We start from the raw sequence: 17,504 nt of genomic DNA, 5'->3' as shown, positions 1-17,504 counted from the left end.
TTGCTTTTTCATCTTAACTTTCTTCATTCTTCTGTTTTATCTCAATGTTTTAAGCCTGGGACTGAAACCCATAAAATCTTTCCTATCTATTTTTAGGAATTCCCAAAACCCCATCAAATCTTTAACAGCCACCTTTTTTTCTCATTAGAATTTCCAAATCTCACCTTGATATACAATATGAAATCCTTGTTTGTTCTGGGAGTAATCACTGTGAAAGTATAAGCTTGTTTCATGAGTTGTGCTGAACAGAGAGGCTGGTAGCTGGGGGCCACTTAGTCTCCCAATAACAGTGCTAGTTTCTGTAGAGCCACTCCGAACTTCTAAGTAATCGTGTATGGTCTCCGTTGAAAAATTCAAAAATTGCAAATGGACGCCTGAAAAACATAGTAAATAAAAAACACCAGTACTAAAACCAGGAGGCAAAATAAATTATGTACATCTTACACTTATAATCACAGACAATAACCAGTGGAAATCCATGTGCTATCTGGAAACTGTCTGTATATTTCCCAGTCCTAATGTGTGTGGGGCTGACATCTATCATCCGCCAGAAAACTTTAAATTGGACTAGACGGTGAGCAGAAATTCCTCAGGTCCAGTTCAGGGTACTAGGCAGGCAGAGCCTCTGCTGGTACACCAAGGACTTGTGAAAGCAGAGTACATGGGGAAAACATGTGAGTGCTTCACACACACACACCGGAGTATATGATGGTTTTGTTCATAGAAATTTCTGATTATATGGTTCAGTAAGGAATATGAAGGCAGCTTAATATCCATTAGCATGTTATCTCTGCTAACCAGGTGAAGTATTACAAAACTTATGTGGCATGAAAAGAAAATTCTATCCACTGTATAATTATAGGACTCTCAAACATTTTCCTGTTTATACTTCTATATAAGTTACAAAAAAAGGAAAATTTATATTTTGCCTGGATATATTGCAACTATGGCATGATAATGCCATATCACAGAATCACAGAGCCACTAGGTTGGAAGGGACCTTCAAGATCATCGAGTCCAACCCATGCCCTAACACCTCAACGAAACCATGGCACCAAGTGCCACACCCAGTCTTTTTTTAAATACATCCAGGGATGGTGACTCCACCATCTTCCTGGGCAGACCATTCCAGTACTTTATCACTTTCAGTAAAAAAACCTTTTCCAAATATCCAGCCTATATTTCCCTTGGTGCAGCTTGAGACTCTGTCCTCTCGTTCTTTCTGTTGCTGCTTGGAGAAAGAGACCAACCCCCACCTGACTACAACCACCCTTCAGGAAGTTGTAGAGAGTGATAAGGTCACCTCCGAGTCTCCTCTTCTCCAGGCTAAACAACCCTAGCTCCCTCAGTTGTTCCTCACAGAGCTTGTGCTCCAAGCCCCTCACCAGCCTCGTTGCCTCCTCTGGATGCGCTCAAGCGTCTCAATGTCCTTCCTAAACTGAGGGGCCAGAACTGGACACAGCACTCAAGGTGTGGCCTCACCAGTGCCCAGTGCAGGGGAATAATGACCTCCTTGCTCCTGCTGCCCACACCATTCCTGATACAGGCCAGGATGCCTTGGCCTTCCTGGCCACCAGGGCACACTGCTGGCTCATGTTCAGCTGCTGTCACCAGAACCCCCAGGTCCCTTTCTGCCTGGGCACTGTCCAGCCACACCGTCCCCAGCCTGTAATGTTGCAGGGATTTACTGTGGACAAAATGTAGGACTCAGCACTTGGACTTATTAGAGGTCAACTGATTGGACTCTGCCCATCCATCCAACCACTCCAGGTCTCCCTGCAGAGCCCTTCTACCTTCCAACAGATCGACACATGCTCCCAGCTTAGTGCCATCTGCAAATTTACTAATGAAAGACTCAATACCCTCATCCATGTCGTCAATAAAAATATTGAACAGAACTGGCCCCAGCACAGACCCCTGAGGAACACCACTGGTGACTGGCCACCAGTTGGATGCAGCACCATTCACCATCGCTCTCTGGGCCTGGCGATCCAGCCCGTTCTTTACCCAGCAAAGAGTGCTCCTGTCCAAGCCGTGGGCTGCCAGCTTTTCCAGGAGTATGCTGTGAGAGACAGTGTCAAAGGCCTTGCTGCAGTCCAAATAGACAACACTCACAGCCTTTCCTGCATCCACCAGGCGGGTCACCTGGTAGTGATTATATCCACCTTCCATAAAAGGAAACCAGGCTGGTCAAACACGACCTACCCCTCCTAAACCTGTGCTGGCTGGGTCTGATACCTTGGCCATCCTGTGAATGATGGCACTCAAAATAAACTGCTCCATTACCTTACCGGATACTGAGATCAGGCTAACTGGCCTATAATTACCAGGATCCTTCTTCCTACCCTTCTTTTGAATGGGTGCCACATTGGCCAGCTTCCAGTCATCTGGAACCTCACCCGTGAGACAGAACTGTTGTTAAATGATGGAGAGTGGCTTCTCAAGCTCATCTGTAAACTCCCTCATCAGCCTGGGATGGACCCCATCTGTTCCCATAGATTTATGACCATTCAGGTGACTCAGCAGTTCTCTCTGACTGCCTCCTCCTGGATAACAGGGGGACCATTCTGCTACCTGACACCATCTACAAACAGGAGTTTCATTAGAAAGGTGACTGAGTCCTACTGGTGTTTCTGCCAAAGACAATCAACACTGTGGGCATCAGCCTGGCAGAGGCACAGGGCCAGCCAGATCTCACCCCTGGCAAGCCAGACCTCGGCTTCAAGCCCTAGGAGACATTTGTTAAACTTAGGGTGAGACAGAGATCTCCTCCCATTATTATATTAATTAACCCAAGTTCTGTTCCCCTACTGGTTACCCCCATTCCATATTTGGTCATGTTTCTAGAACCCTCTACCCCCAAGCCTATATATTGTCGCTGCCCCCTCATTTCTAGTCTTTGTTGTCTCATCCTTACAGCATTTCTGGGCACTGTTCCTATTTTATTTTCCTATTCAAGTGAGTTTTCTTTTAAGGACACACCATCTCACCCACTCCTTCTTCAGCACCACATTTGCCCTGAATATCAGGGAACCTAAAAGACGTGTCACAGCCACCCTCACTGTAACAAACACAATTTCATATAAAACTGAAAGTAAAAGATATAATATCAGATAAATTATTCAAAGCCATGAATAGTTTGTAGCTCCTGAACTGTAATACTTAAATAGTGCTTCTCACTGTCTTTTAGAACTTTCCCCTCAGATAATGTGTAAAGTGTATGAATGATTTTCTGAAGCATGAAACATTTTATATGCAAGTTAGGTGCATGATTAAATTACTGTTACCCTGATAATTTCTGTCTTGCTTTATCTGAAGACAGTCTATAAGTGATAAGAAGGCTTTTTCTTATAAGTGCCATTCTTTGACTTTGTCAGCCTTCCAAATATTTCCTACACAAAGAATCAAGCTATATTCAAACTTTGCTCTTTCTCTATCATGGTATTTTGGCCTTTCATTTGATCCTGTGAACCAACACTTATCCAAAGTTTAAGCTGTCATTAATAACTGCCAGCTCACAGACCTTGCCACCAGTTTTTTTTCATCTTTCACCAACTTTCTTTGATACAAAGGTAGAAATACATTTTTGCCAGTCATCCCACTCACTGTCTTTCTCTTCAAGTTTCTGAATCATATTAATCTTCAAAAGTATTCATCCCTTGCTCTGCCAGTAGCACCTGCTTCTATTGGTCTGAGACTTCAACTTGGTAGATTGATTTTTTTCTATGCCTTTTTGCAGTTTTGGACACCGTGCTTGGAGTAGTTAATATATTTATATATGCAAATAAAAACAGTGCCATTGGTAAAAAACATGCCATTAGCTAATATCCAGTGGACAAGCTTCTGTAACTTGTAATTGGGAGAAAGTCTTCCTAAAAAGAATTAAACAAGTGAAAGACTATAGCAGGTTCCCATGATGGTGTTTTTTGAGTTTTTCTACTTATGACACAGAGGAGTTGGACAAAAGTGCTTCCACTACATCAGAGTCACAGCATCACTAAAACCAACTCTAGCCATCACTTTTTCAAATATAATATTTTTCAGTTCTTTTTACAGTGAACTTTTATTTTAATGTTCAACTTAGTTTCAAACATATCTCATTTAAAAAAGGTAAGAAATGTCAAGCATGTTTCAATCTGTGCAACTTTAGTTTTCTTCTAGAAAATGAAACATTTCATTTTCCTATACATGAACTGGAAAATATTTAATAAATCCAGTAAATAAACTTCAGTTAGTACAAAGAAATTCAGAACTATTGATTTTGGTGGTTAAACTTACTTATCCAAGAAACAGTTTCCAAAACTTCAGTAGCTTAATCTCCTGCCTAATGGGAGTCAAACTAAATAGTACGTTAATAGTGTAGAGTGTAAATAGCAGGCTGAAGAGTTAAGTTAGAATGATTGGACACATAAGCCTGGCAATATGTAAGCAAAGAAAATGGAATAAGGAGTCAGTACAGGAAGAGAGACAGGATAGCAGTAAAGTGAGGGAAGAGGCAGATGGCAATGCAGTTGGGATAAAAAGACAGCAGGTTCTGGATGCAGTTGAATATACCATTTTTTAAAATTTGAAATTTAACCAGTATTTCAGATTTTTATTATTTTTTCTTCATTAGCAAATGTCTTTGGAATTATCTGTCAAAATATCCTGTTCCTTTATACCTCTAAATATCCTTTTCTCCTGTGGATTCCATCCAAGAATAATGTACCTACTACTGTTTTCTATATACACTTTTTTTTTTGATAACTTAACAAGCAGAAATCTATTTGAGATTCTAGACAGCATTATGATTCAAAATGAAGCACTACAAATTGTCCCATCAGGCTAGCTAAAAGTTCAGGTAGTGGCAGAGTTAAAATGTCAATTTTATCTCTATAAAATGCTACGACAAGAAAAAAAATCAATTATTGACTGTAATCTTGTGTGTTTTGAACAAAATGCAAACAAAAAAATTGGATTTTATATAGATATCCCTATTCTAATATAATGGATTTCCCCCACATAGATTTGGTTAAGTCAATGTTACAGAACTTTTAATATTTTTCAATATAAAAAACCCAAGCAGAACAATTGGCTTTCATTTTAAATTGTAAGTGAACTAGGCTCATGGGATTTCTACTCAAAAATACCACAGAATTGATTTTAAAAAGAGGAGGGAAAGAATCTGAACATATGCAGAAGAGAACACTATTTGGGATTTTGCACTCTCTCTGGAAGATGCAGAAATTTTGTATTAACAAGTAAAGGATATGACAGAAGATGGCAAGTATAAAATAGAAAACAATGAGGCCTGTCTATGAAAACCAGCACACCATTCAACTAGCATATAAAGAAAAAAATCCAAGCACACATGCTCCTTAAAAAGTGACACGTGTTAAAAAACTAGATAGGACTACTCTATTGGTTAGCTACGAATATAGATTTCACAATAAAATATCCACCCAAAGTTGCTGAAAAGGTAAGCCAATGTAATTAAAATGCTGATAATACCTATACAAAATCATGGTGAAATAAGAGAAGTTCAAGTGACTTGTAAAAATTCTGAATATATATTCACCTTTAAGACAACAAAAAGGACCTGGGAAATGGCAACTACAGGTTCGCTGCAGTGCTTGGAAAAATTATGGAACTTGTTTATTTGAAGGAAATTTCCAAATATATAAAAGACAGAAAACCACTTAGGAGCAGTCAACATGGATTTTCTAACAGAAAATAACAGTTAATCAACCACGATATCCTTCTATTGTTAAATTGGCAAATGGAGAAAAGTGTATATAATATGCTTTTACTCTGCTTGGCTTTTGACTTGGTCTATAACAACCTCATCTGAAAGCATACATGAGCTTGACGAATGGAAAGGAAGTCAGTTAAAAATTAACATAACTTTGAGGCTCCAAAGGTGATAATCAGCCATTCAATGGTTGGCAGCCAGTAACAAGCACAATATTCTGAGGGTTGCTATGGAAGCTTACATTAGTTTATGTCTTCAGAAGAGACTTGGAAGATGAGAATACATCTTCAACAAATGTGTGGAGGATACTAAACTAGGGCTCGTGGATGATATACTAAATGGCACAATATTTGTCTGAGGAACACTAAAAAAATTGAGTACTGAGTAAAAAAATAATTTTTAAAGGTTTGCACAAGGAGAGGTACAGAATTCTACATCTGGAGTACAACATCCTTATCTGTTACAGGCTGAGGATTGATTAGGTGAGTAGCAGCCCCAATGAAATGATTCCACCGGTTGTGGGCTTGATCCAGTGTTCCTGACCATTCTACTTTGAGTGGGAAGTTTGACAGCTTTAAGTGGGAAGCTTCTACATTTCCTTAAAAAGAACATTTCTGTGCAGCTGTGAGTTTCACCTAGGATAAGCAAAGAAGCTTAATGATAAAAAAAATTAATAAAAATGTAGCTGTAACTTCTGAATTGATTTGGTGTAAAATATTCATGATAGCCATTTTTTTGTTGGGTTTATGACTTCACAAAAAAAGAGAAATCAATCCTGTAAAGTTAGAAAATTGTGCTGAATTCTAATTAAACAATTTTGTCTTTACCAGAAAATTTTGGAGTATACTAAATGGAAAACCAAGAACTTTGTACCTTTTCTATTTCAAATCTTTCCTTTAAGATTTTTTTAACTTTTTCAATGAATTATGATTACTTTTGGTCTTTTGCTAGGATTACCAATATTTTAAAATCTATGTTCAGCATTTTACATCCCTAAACCAGCAATTTTAAATCCATAAAAGAACACTTACCAAACCCAATAGGCAATTTTATTGTCCATGTGCAATCCAAACTGCTAGGATAGTTGCCAGGAAACCCAGGACTGAGAATCACTCCACTGAAGTCTGACATGCCACCACCACATTGTGCTGAAAAACAAAAAAACACACACAAAAATATTTCTCAGAGGAGTGAAATGAGCTAAAAAAATTAATCTATAACATGAAGATCCTTAGAGCATTAATAATATAATAATACCTGGGGTTATGTTTAAACAAGTACACAAACATACCTTTATCAATAAATATCTGTAAGACACTAATTTACAAGAAGGTACTTCGCAAATTTGTATCAACTCTGAATTGAGTAGATTTTAACTCAGGGGATACATGCACCCAAAACAGAACAGATTACAGAATCGCAGAATCATATAGGTTGGAAAAGACCTCCAATATCATCAAGGCCAGCCTCTAACAGATCATCACCTTGCCAACTAGACTATGGCACTAAATTCCACATCCAGCCCCTTCCTAAACACCCACAGGGATGGTGACTCCACCATATTCCTGGGCAGCCCATTCTGTGAATAAATTATCTGAAATTCCTGACCACCCCTTTCCATAATTAGATTCCTCTTGTTGTCTGGCCTGAATCTCACCAGGTACCTCTCGAGATACTGTCCTCTCATCCTGCCACTGGTAGCTTGGGAGAAGAGACCAACAACCCCTAGCTGGCTAGAGCCTCCTTTCAGGCAGCTGTAGAGAGTGATAAGGTCTCCCTGAACCTCCTTTTCCCCAGGCTAAACATCCCCAGCTCCATCAGCTGTTCCTAAGACTTGTGCTTCTGCCAGTGTCATTGCCCTAATGTTTTCTCTGCAAGCTGTCTATAAGAACTGTCCTGGTGACAGGCAAGCAGCAAACATCAGCTTCTAGCAGCACTGAGACAACTGCATGTTTGTAAAGGAGCGTCTGAATAATAAAAGGTAATGTATTATAAAAAGACTCTTTACTAGAAGTGTTTCAAGATGCCTTTTAAAATCTGCATTTGTATCCTGTTGTTCTGAAAATGAGATAAAATAAACAAATTTAGAAGAGCACACACACACAAATACTTCCAGAAATTAGGCTAAATTCATATCTTAATTTTAGTTTTGTTTTCAGGCATGACATCAGTAAATAAAATTACTTAGCCATCCATATTACATTTAAAAATGGCAATTATGATAAATAGAATTTTGTTTAGCTGTTTTGTCCAAGTAAAATTTGCTATATCATCTGAAATACAAGTAAAAATCATTACTTGCAAACAAAATGAAAAATACAAGAGAAAAAAAAAAACCCTCTAAAATTTCAGCACAGCATCTCTATCTTCAGAATTTACCAAGAGCAGTGCAATTATAATATCAGACTTCCTAACCATATGTTAATGCATAATGACAAAAATGGAAGACTAAGTCCTGAAAAAATTCTTACAAATATCTCAATCTTGTTGAATATTTATAAATTCTAAGCTGAGGGAGCTCAGTACCTCATATAAGGTTTTTAACACCCCACAGGATTAAGAACAGGATTATGTGAGACAGCTCAAGAGGATATATATTAACTGCCTTGAAGAAAAGAAAAGTAAAGCAAAAATATCTTTTCTGAGATCTGCAGCATCCTGCTTTCCATACATTCAAGATTACTAATCCTGATAACTTTTAGTGTTAGAGAACCCAAACAAAAAGGCATTTCTATGCAGTGAAAGAGATTACAACTAGAAGAAATTTTATATTCCTCAAATTTATTCATCATATAAAAAGCATATTTAAATGCACTTCAGAGGTTTCATTTTGGGTTTTGACAGGTTTTCAGTGATTTGTCTAATAATATTATGGACATGTGAATAATTTAACTTGAAAAATAATGTGTCTTCTGAAATTGGGTTGACATGCTTATGTCGAACTCATTAGACACGAAGATGTAATGTTATTTTTATTTTAGTATCTTCTACAATTTGCCATTACTCTTCTGGGGAAATGAGCCCTAAATAAATTAGCTGTGTTGCAAGTGTCTCTGGAGGTGTCATTCCTCATAATGAATTGATGATATATCTGACTACAACATGTAGAATCAAATCACAGAACAGTTTGCGTTGAAAGGGACATGTGTATTTCTTTTACTGCTTGGACATTTCAGAAAAGTTTGCCAACATAAATGTGCAGAAGCCTTTGAAAATCTCTAATTTAATTTGTACAACTTCACATTCAATTAAGTTCCTCCAGTTCTCCCATTTTTTTCCACTGCATGCATCTCTACTTTTTGAGTTTTCTGATTTTTTCATTCTGGCATATTTAAGAAAAATTATGTATGCTAAACATACCTAAACATATTGGAATGGGATAATTCCATCTTCTTACTGGTCCAGGCATACAAGTGATATGTGAATGTCCCTAAAATAACAAAATATTTGCTAATTCAGATAAAAATAGACAGTATACAGCACATTAGTATTTCAACAAGAAGAATTTAAAACATCATCAAACTACACAAAACCAAAAGGTACAATAAGGTATAATAATTACATTGTACACTGTGGATTGTATCATGCCTTCAATACAGCAGAGAAGACTGTGACTGTTAGCTCACTACATGATGGCGTCTATGCCATTAATATTATTTCTTATAACAGAATCCAGCTGAATTCTATATACGTTTTAGTATAAACCAGGGGTCTGGAAACTACGGGTCTAACTGAAGCAATGTTTGCATAGTATGGATTTACATCATTTGTTGAACATTATAAAACTATATATATATATATATATATATATATATATATATATATATATATATATATAAAATAAATTATGTAAGTGCTGACTTTACATCTTAAATTCATCATAGACACACTCTCTCTCTTGCTCACTGACCTCATGAAATTCTTATTGTCCTCCAGAGAAAGCAAACAAAAATGGAAATTCTTAAGAGAAAACTGTACTTGTGATATCTTCCAAAACCATCTAGTCAGCCTGCATAAGCCAGAAAAACCGTATGGAGGGAAGAAACTTTACATGTGTGTTTGCATAGTCTATGCTCCTAAATTCTTTATTCTCTATATTTTACATTTTCTTTATTGCAGCCATTTTCTGTGGCTTATCTGTTGAAACACACACCTCTATTTAAGGTGGGAATTAAAGCAAAGGACCAAAAAATATTTCTCAGGCTGTTTCTGACTGGCCAGTTAAAACCAGGCAATATAAGAAGAAAACTTCAATAGTCATTCTCAGAGCTGCAATCACAGAACATGTATTTCATCTATTCTTGAAATGCTAGAAATTTACAGGCATGCATGACTAAGAATTCTATCTTGAAGGGGAAATTAGGATACAGGTCCCAAATCCAAACAGCAGTTGAAATCTGGAAGTAGACAAGACTATTTTGTTTCTATCACTATACATAAACTAGGATTTTTTGGTTTTCTTTTTCCAACGAATATAATTCAGTTACTTTTTTTGATGCAGCACATATAGACCCAGTATCTAAGTTTTTACGGAATAATGTAAAATGAATATTTGAAATTATTAGCATTTTTAAAATTTTGTTTAGTTAGTCTGACATCAAAGTGTTACAGGTGAGACTGATATTAGTGGCATTTTTCTCATTCTGCCATATTTTTCTATTTTGTTCCAAAATTGTCCTTAACTCCACTAGCAATTAATCATGTGCTGTTATATAGAAATTATTTTCTTCCTTTAAGACTGTTCTTTTTGCAATGCTTGGGTAACGTGATGATTTTCTATCCTTTTGGCTCTCAAAGAGCTAGATAAATGGAAGACTGTAGAATCTGCAGACTCTTTTTGAGGAGTCCCAAGTAAAAACAATACTCAGTTTTTATCAGATTCTATGGCATAACTGTAAAAGTTTTTGAAAATATTTTCCACTTCTTTCCTATAGGCAGACAGGTTCCTACTGTCATTAGGAACTGTCATACTGTCAGGTGATTTACAAACACTGCAGTTCCCCTGGATAAATCTGTTGCTAGTGCAAGAACATTGCAAATTTACTTGGCAGAAAAACACCCTTAGTTGACAAATATTTTGGAGAAAAAACCAAGAATTTGCTGAAAGAAAACAGCTGACGCTACCTGATTTACTAAGGAAAGCAATTATTTCTTTCCCTTTGTTTATTCTTAGCCCTCCTCTTTACATTCTTTTTGCTCCTGTGCATAGAGAATTATTGGTAATTGTTCATCAAGTGCTTTTAACTTAATTTTGCTAACAGTTCATGGTTCAGCTATAATTATCAAAGATACCATCAATAATAGATAATGACCTATAATCACTAATGCAGAAGAAGCACCAAGCCATACACTTCTGATGGAATATTTGTAGTTTCTAATTTACTGTCTGGTAGGAAAGCAAACAGTCCTGTAAACTTATCATGTGTACAACATTCTTGATGGGTTCAGCATCCATTTTGCACTGACAGACCCAAACATAACCATGTTAAGGAAATGACAGACATCATTTGAAATAGGAAACTTGGCTTACCTGAAGAGAATAACCCTGGTCACACTGGAAAGACACCACATCCCCAACCATGTATCTGTCTCCAATTTTGATCCCATTACTTGGAGTCTGTGGTTCAGGGCAAGAATCCAAACCTATAGCTGAGAAAAAGAGAGAAGTTTAGTCTATTTAATGAACATTTTTAGGTTTGCATGAGACTGTGTACAGTGTACATAGGCACACTTTGTTGATAAGCTTTAGGGTGCTCTAGGGAGTCAGCAGTTGTCTATGGACAAGCAGCACATTATTTTGGAACAACGGTGCATAAGGAGAAAACATCATCTTTCCTGAGTAAAGGAAAAGGATCAATGTGGCAACAAACACTTCCCAACCTGCACTCTCAGTTCTAAAATTCCACTATCTCTTGGCACAGACTCATTCATTTCTACCTACAGTTTCATTCCTAATTACAGCCTTCATAATTCAGACTGGGAGCACTTTGCTACCCTTTACCAGCATGTGTTCCAGGGGAGGCTGTCCAACACTATACCAACTGCAAAATACAGCAAAAACAGTGCAAAGTAAAAATGCTCTCCAGCATTCCATCCTCCACAGGTCTGACTCAACTCCTTCATTCATTTACACTCACATACATATAGAGAATAAATATTTGCATACAATTTCATCTAATCTGCTATGATTAAAGAAGTATCTATTGAGCTATAAAACTAATATTTTGAATTTCTGATTGCAATAGAAGCCAGTTTTTCAAGAGACCACATGCTTTTTTTCATGGTCATCAAAAAGAGAATTTTTTTTTTTCCTTGCATCTACCTGGGAAGGTCCAGGAATGTAAGAAAGTACAATCAACTGAGTTGCTTTCTTTGCCTGATGTAAGAATTACCCTCTAGTTGGGAACCTAGGACTATTACACAACTGAACATCAGTATACAGGATAACAGAGAAATATTGTGGGATTTGATTATGGCCACCTACTACCTCAGAACATTATCAAAATCTGCATGTTTTAAAACTTACTAAAGTAACTGATCACTTCATGTAAGATTCTCACTAAGTAAAAACTACCATTTGAAGACTTAAAATATGAAAGATGAAAGCTAATGAAAACTTTTAGCTTTCAAATTCGTTTTTCTGCTCTCAAACTAGAGAAGAGCAAAGAACTTGCTTTGAAAATGACTGATGGACCTAGATCCACTTTTTACATTTCAGATATCTATAGTGTGATCCAGTTAATGTACAGAGTACAAGTGCAAAATAAAAAGTGTGCTTGGCTTACACAGATGATTACTTATAATCTGTTTTGAAAAGTTAAACAAAGAGTTAGCAGTTTTCATTTTCCAATTACTGAACCTTCAGTTGAAATGTGCAACCTAACTATGTGAATACTCAGGCCATGCAAAATGAAATAAGTTCATCTAAATGCCTTTCTCAGGCTACCTTAGCAGCTCAAACCACATTCACAGGTGTTTATCCTATAGTCTCTCACTTCAATTAATAAAATAATATTTGGGAAAATATACAGTCTGAATGTCTACAATACCTTTCAAGAAATTGAAACAAATTTTGACATCTTCCCAGCTGAGGAATAGTAAAGAACTTGTGTCTCTGGATTGTCGTGAGATTTATTCAGGTCATTAATGTGCTCATAACTGCATTAAAAAACCCCAGTCTGTTCAATATTGCCTAATTTGCGGTGCATGATTAGTTTCTTGAACTACATTACACTACTCCCACAGTAAAATATGTTAGATTCTTGAGCTATCATAGCCAATGGCAATAAAAAGAGATTTTAACATAGGCATTCATCGAAAACATACTTTCAGTATCTGCCACTTTTCAGATAATAAGAATTGTACACCAAAAAAAACCCTATTTGATGCTGTCTTGCCCTTCTCCAGCAGCTCCTGTGATACTCAATACAAAAACTTACCAACGAATTTTTTGATAAAACAAAACTTTAGTTAGAGAAAATGAGCAATAAATCAAAAATTTTAGAGTGGTATAAAACATATAAACATTATGGAAGTGTTTAACATACCATTCTTTTGTGTTCTTTGTTGGCAAAGTTCAAGTGATATAATGTATTTTCAATGCAATATATTTTTATTTTTAAGATATCCAATTGAATACAGAAAATAAATGTTATGCATAAAATAACAATTTAAGGATTCAACAGAGAAGGAAAAATATGATAGAAGAAACATTATAAATAAGAACACTATCTGGTTTCAAAACACGAACATTTAATTCTTTATGTCAAAATATCATTTACTTGGTGTTAAAATAATTCTTTAACAAATAAAGTTCCTTTTGTTTTCTTTTACTTTTATATTAGCATTTGGATTTTGAGAAGCTTGAAAGATAATCCCTAGTTGTCCTGGGTTGAAGTATATTCTATCACCATCTTCATGAACTGTTGAAACCAGGTGAGGCAGTGCTCCCTGCCTCCTCCACTCTGGCTTATCTTCTGTTAATGGGCCATCAGCACCTTTGCTACACAGCTCACAGATAACCCCCTCCTGGACTACCTCCTGTTAATGGGCCCATCAGGCCTTATCACATGACTCACCATCCCATTGTGGGATGCTCCGCCCAGAGGGAGAAACCAAGCATTCCAGCCTGGATATAAGCTGAGACTCTGAACACCAGAGGGGCGCTTACCCACTGGATTCCCAGAGGACCCGAGCTACCAGACCTTTCTACAGGATCACTGCTTCAGGAAGACCACCTCATCTGGACTGCTTCCATCACTCCGCTCAGGTTGTATTCTGACTTTGTCAGTGGTCTTTTGTATTATTGCATCTATTTTATTTTACTTTCTTTCTTTTTTTCCTATTAAATTGTATCTCTGACTTGGAGCCTCTCATTTGTTTTGCCTTCAAACTACTACACTAGTAGACAGGACAAAAAACTATTCATGAGGAATGAAAAGAGATATTGGAAATGAAGCAGAATGAAACCTTCTTACAGAAATCTGCTGCTGAAATGAAAAAGTAATCGTTTTGGCAAATAGGATGCACTTCCCCTCAGACTTGTGTTTTCTAGAACAGGTGAAATAGTCTTGGAAGATGCACTGCAAACTGAAGAAAAACAATCTTTATGGAAAGCTGACTTGAAAAATGCTTAATATAAATCTTTACCTCTCATGTGATTTTGCATGAGAACCGCTCACCAATATTTCAAAGACCAAGACATTAATTTCGCTGACTCCTCAAGATGTCCTCAGCCAGCACGTGCTCCAACGAAATGAAATAAATTTATGAAGCACTGACATTAAAATCTAGCCATTACTTTCCCTTTACTAACTATCTTTATAAATATAATCACAGCTTTTAGAGCAGGAACAGCTGTCTGAGAGTCAGATACTACCCGGACAACTGAAGAGAGCAACTCTGCATCTCTTTCTTTCTGGAGGAATTTCTTCACAAATACAGCAGTTTGGTGAGTTCTGGAATCGCAAAAAACATCCTCTCACAGAAAAATTCAAGAGACAAAATCCAAAAGATACACAAGGTACAGTTTCTGTTGTCTTCCTTTCTAGAAACGATGACAAAATGTTGTCCCTTAGCTTAATCTCCCATACCAAATTCATGACTCATCCCAATGAAGAATTTTCCATAGTCTCTTCTTGAGAAACAATTGAACAACATATCGAAAAAAAAATCCTAAAACTTTAACAGGTAAGAGAGACTATGTATTTCTTGGAGAATAGTGAAGGAGTAAGAGTCATGGGTTCAAGGAGTGAAACTGCTGGTGCCTAGGGCTTGAAATCCACACTAAGCAAGTACCTATAGGGTTTCAGGATAGCTGACCCCAACTGGACAAATTCCACACCATATGACACCATGTTCAGCATATGAACTAAGGGGAAAACTGGCTGGGGACTGCTGCTTGTGAACCTGGGTCTCAGTCAGTGGGTGGTGAACAACCGCATTGTGCATCACTGGTTTTGTATATTTTAATTTTATTATTATTATTTGGTTTATTTATACATTATTACTCTTTCCCCTTCCTTTTCTGTTCTATCAAATTGTTTTTATCTCAACATGCAAATCTGACTTTTCCAAGCCTGTTCTTCATCCTACTTGGGAGCAGGGGGAAGGAAGTGCGCAGAAAGCTTTATGGTGCTTAGTTGCTGTCTGGATTAAATCACCACAGATTGTATGATGTTTTAATCAGATATCTCTATCACTTGAACAAAAAAAAAAAAAGTTAATTATTCATTTATCTTGTAGAACAGCATAATTCATTGAGCTACTTGTTAATTGGATATCTACTGAGAGACATCAGTATTATTTCCTGAATCACAAATTTTCAACATATACTTTGGGTTTATACACGACTACAGAAAACATTACTTTTGTGTAGATTCACACATACATCCCTGTATAAATCACACTTATTTGGTTATTGTTCTTGACATGGACCAATACTTTAAATACTGTACTGTGAATCTTTTCTTTTTTTAAAGGTGGAAGTTGTATATAGGCAGTATATTACACGTGTTATTTGGACATGTGGATATACAAAGGTGCATTTTCACTTTCACTGGATTCAGTCTCATTTGATTTCATTTTCAAAACTTCCTGACATTTTTTATCATCTGAATTTGTAAGCAGCTGAGAGACTATCTGCATTTCAAGGAAATGGCAGGATAATTCTACCTATAATTAATGTTTTGTTATAGACAAGCGATCAGGCAGTAATTTTGCAAGGCTGTGTTCTCCAACTGGCTAATCAGACAACCAAAGCATGGGATTTGCATATGGTAAGGCTGACAAGAAATAACCGTGACACAATTATGCAGATCAGACACCAGAACCAATATAAACAGAGGGAACCACACAGCTGGTGATTGCCAGAATTCCTCTCAGTCATCTGAGACAAAGTCATTCAGACAGAAAGCATGTTTATAATTACAGCCCTTTCCACTGGTGAGGGACTCAGCAATAATAAAAATCATTCAAAATAATTCAGTATTCTCATCAACCTCCAGGCATCTCTCAGTTAAGATGCACAACTACTATTTTCAGGTTACTCTTTCTTTCCTCTATGCCAAGGGTGACAAGTATTTGTGTCCTACACACACCGATTGTATAGTACATATGTTATTGAATAAAGCACGATTTGTAGATTTTGGTCAGGAGTGGTGGAGTGTGGACCTGCAATGGTGGCATCTGTGAGAAAAGACCAGGGTTGCGCTGGACACAATGGATTAGGATTGTCACATGAGCATATCTGCATTAATTTCTGTCTGCTGTATGTCAGAAAAGTTTTTCAGAGAGCAAAAGCAACTTGAAAATGAAAGCAAGACAAACTAAATTTCACAGTCCTTATGGTATAGTTTTCAGGCCTGAATCTGCTCATTTAGATTTAAATGAGGATTTAATTAATTACTTTGAAGTTACAGTATGTAGCTCATTATGTGCAATAGGACTAAATTTTCCTCTCTTCTATAGTTTAGGTAGAACTGATGTCTGGAACCAGCAAATGCTCTTTATTAATTGAACATTTCTGATTTACCTGTATACTCAAGGTGAAATCCAGCAGCTGAAACACTGATATCAGACTGAAAATTGAGGTACAGATTATTTGATGTGCTGTTTAGAAGTGGAGGTATGGTTGTTCCTGAAAAGAGAATTAAAAATATTATTAAAATTCAAAGACAGTGAAATAAATGCAGATGTAAGGGTGTGTTTCTCTCTGTGTGTGTACAGAGTTAAGTAGAGAAAAAGAGAAAGGGGAGAGGGGGAAAAGAGGGTGGGAGCAGGAGATGTCACATAACCAATTTCACAATATTCTGTCATCATGGATTCTATCAAATACCTGTCCCTATAAAAGTTTTATTACATTTTCAGTCACGGCAATATCAGACATATGAACGATAGACAAGGAAAGGCTAATATAAATTTTTATTATTTGCTTTTACCCACAAAAGGAGAAATATTCACTAGGGTCTTTTTAGTAGCAAGAGCAAATCCTGTCACCAGAATGATTCTAAGCATAACAGTTACATAAATCAAGCAGTTCTGAAAATATGTTCCAGGACTGTTCTTAGAAATGTGATGGACTATTTATTTGTGTTTCAGCACAAGACAAGATAATATGATGGCCTCTGATCTCCTAGCATTCACATGTGTTTAGTATAATGAAAGAAAACAAAAGAAAACAACAAAAAGTAAGGGAAAAAAGAACTGTCTTCTTTGTCTAAAATAAGGATAAAAATGCATCATTTTGTCATGCAAAAATCAAGAGATACCTATT

At 36.7% G+C, this 17,504-nt stretch overlaps 1 protein-coding gene across 3 annotated transcripts in view; it reads right to left on the bottom strand.

Moving 5' to 3' along the window:
- The window catches only part of CSMD3 (CUB and Sushi multiple domains 3), a 593,609-nt gene that overhangs the window by 97,176 nt on the left and 478,929 nt on the right, over nt 1-17,504 (bottom strand). For all 3 annotated transcript variants that reach the window (XM_066177261.1, XM_066177253.1, XM_066177270.1), the window contains 5 exons: nt 16,764-16,868; nt 11,262-11,380; nt 9,092-9,161; nt 6,763-6,879; nt 165-374 (listed from right to left, as the gene is read on the bottom strand). In XM_066177261.1, coding sequence (XP_066033358.1) covers nt 165-374; nt 6,763-6,879; nt 9,092-9,161; nt 11,262-11,380; nt 16,764-16,868 — 621 coding nt within the window. The remainder of the gene's footprint in view (nt 1-164; nt 375-6,762; nt 6,880-9,091; nt 9,162-11,261; nt 11,381-16,763; nt 16,869-17,504) is intronic.

Source organism: Chamaea fasciata, unplaced genomic scaffold (assembly GCF_029207755.1).
Source record: "Chamaea fasciata isolate MVZ Bird 193981 ecotype frontalis unplaced genomic scaffold, bChaFas1.0.hap1 SCAF_1, whole genome shotgun sequence".
NCBI lineage: Eukaryota > Metazoa > Chordata > Aves > Passeriformes > Sylviidae > Chamaea > Chamaea fasciata.
Note: the sequence above shows the minus strand (reverse complement) of the source record. Positions and strands in the feature narration are given on the sequence as shown.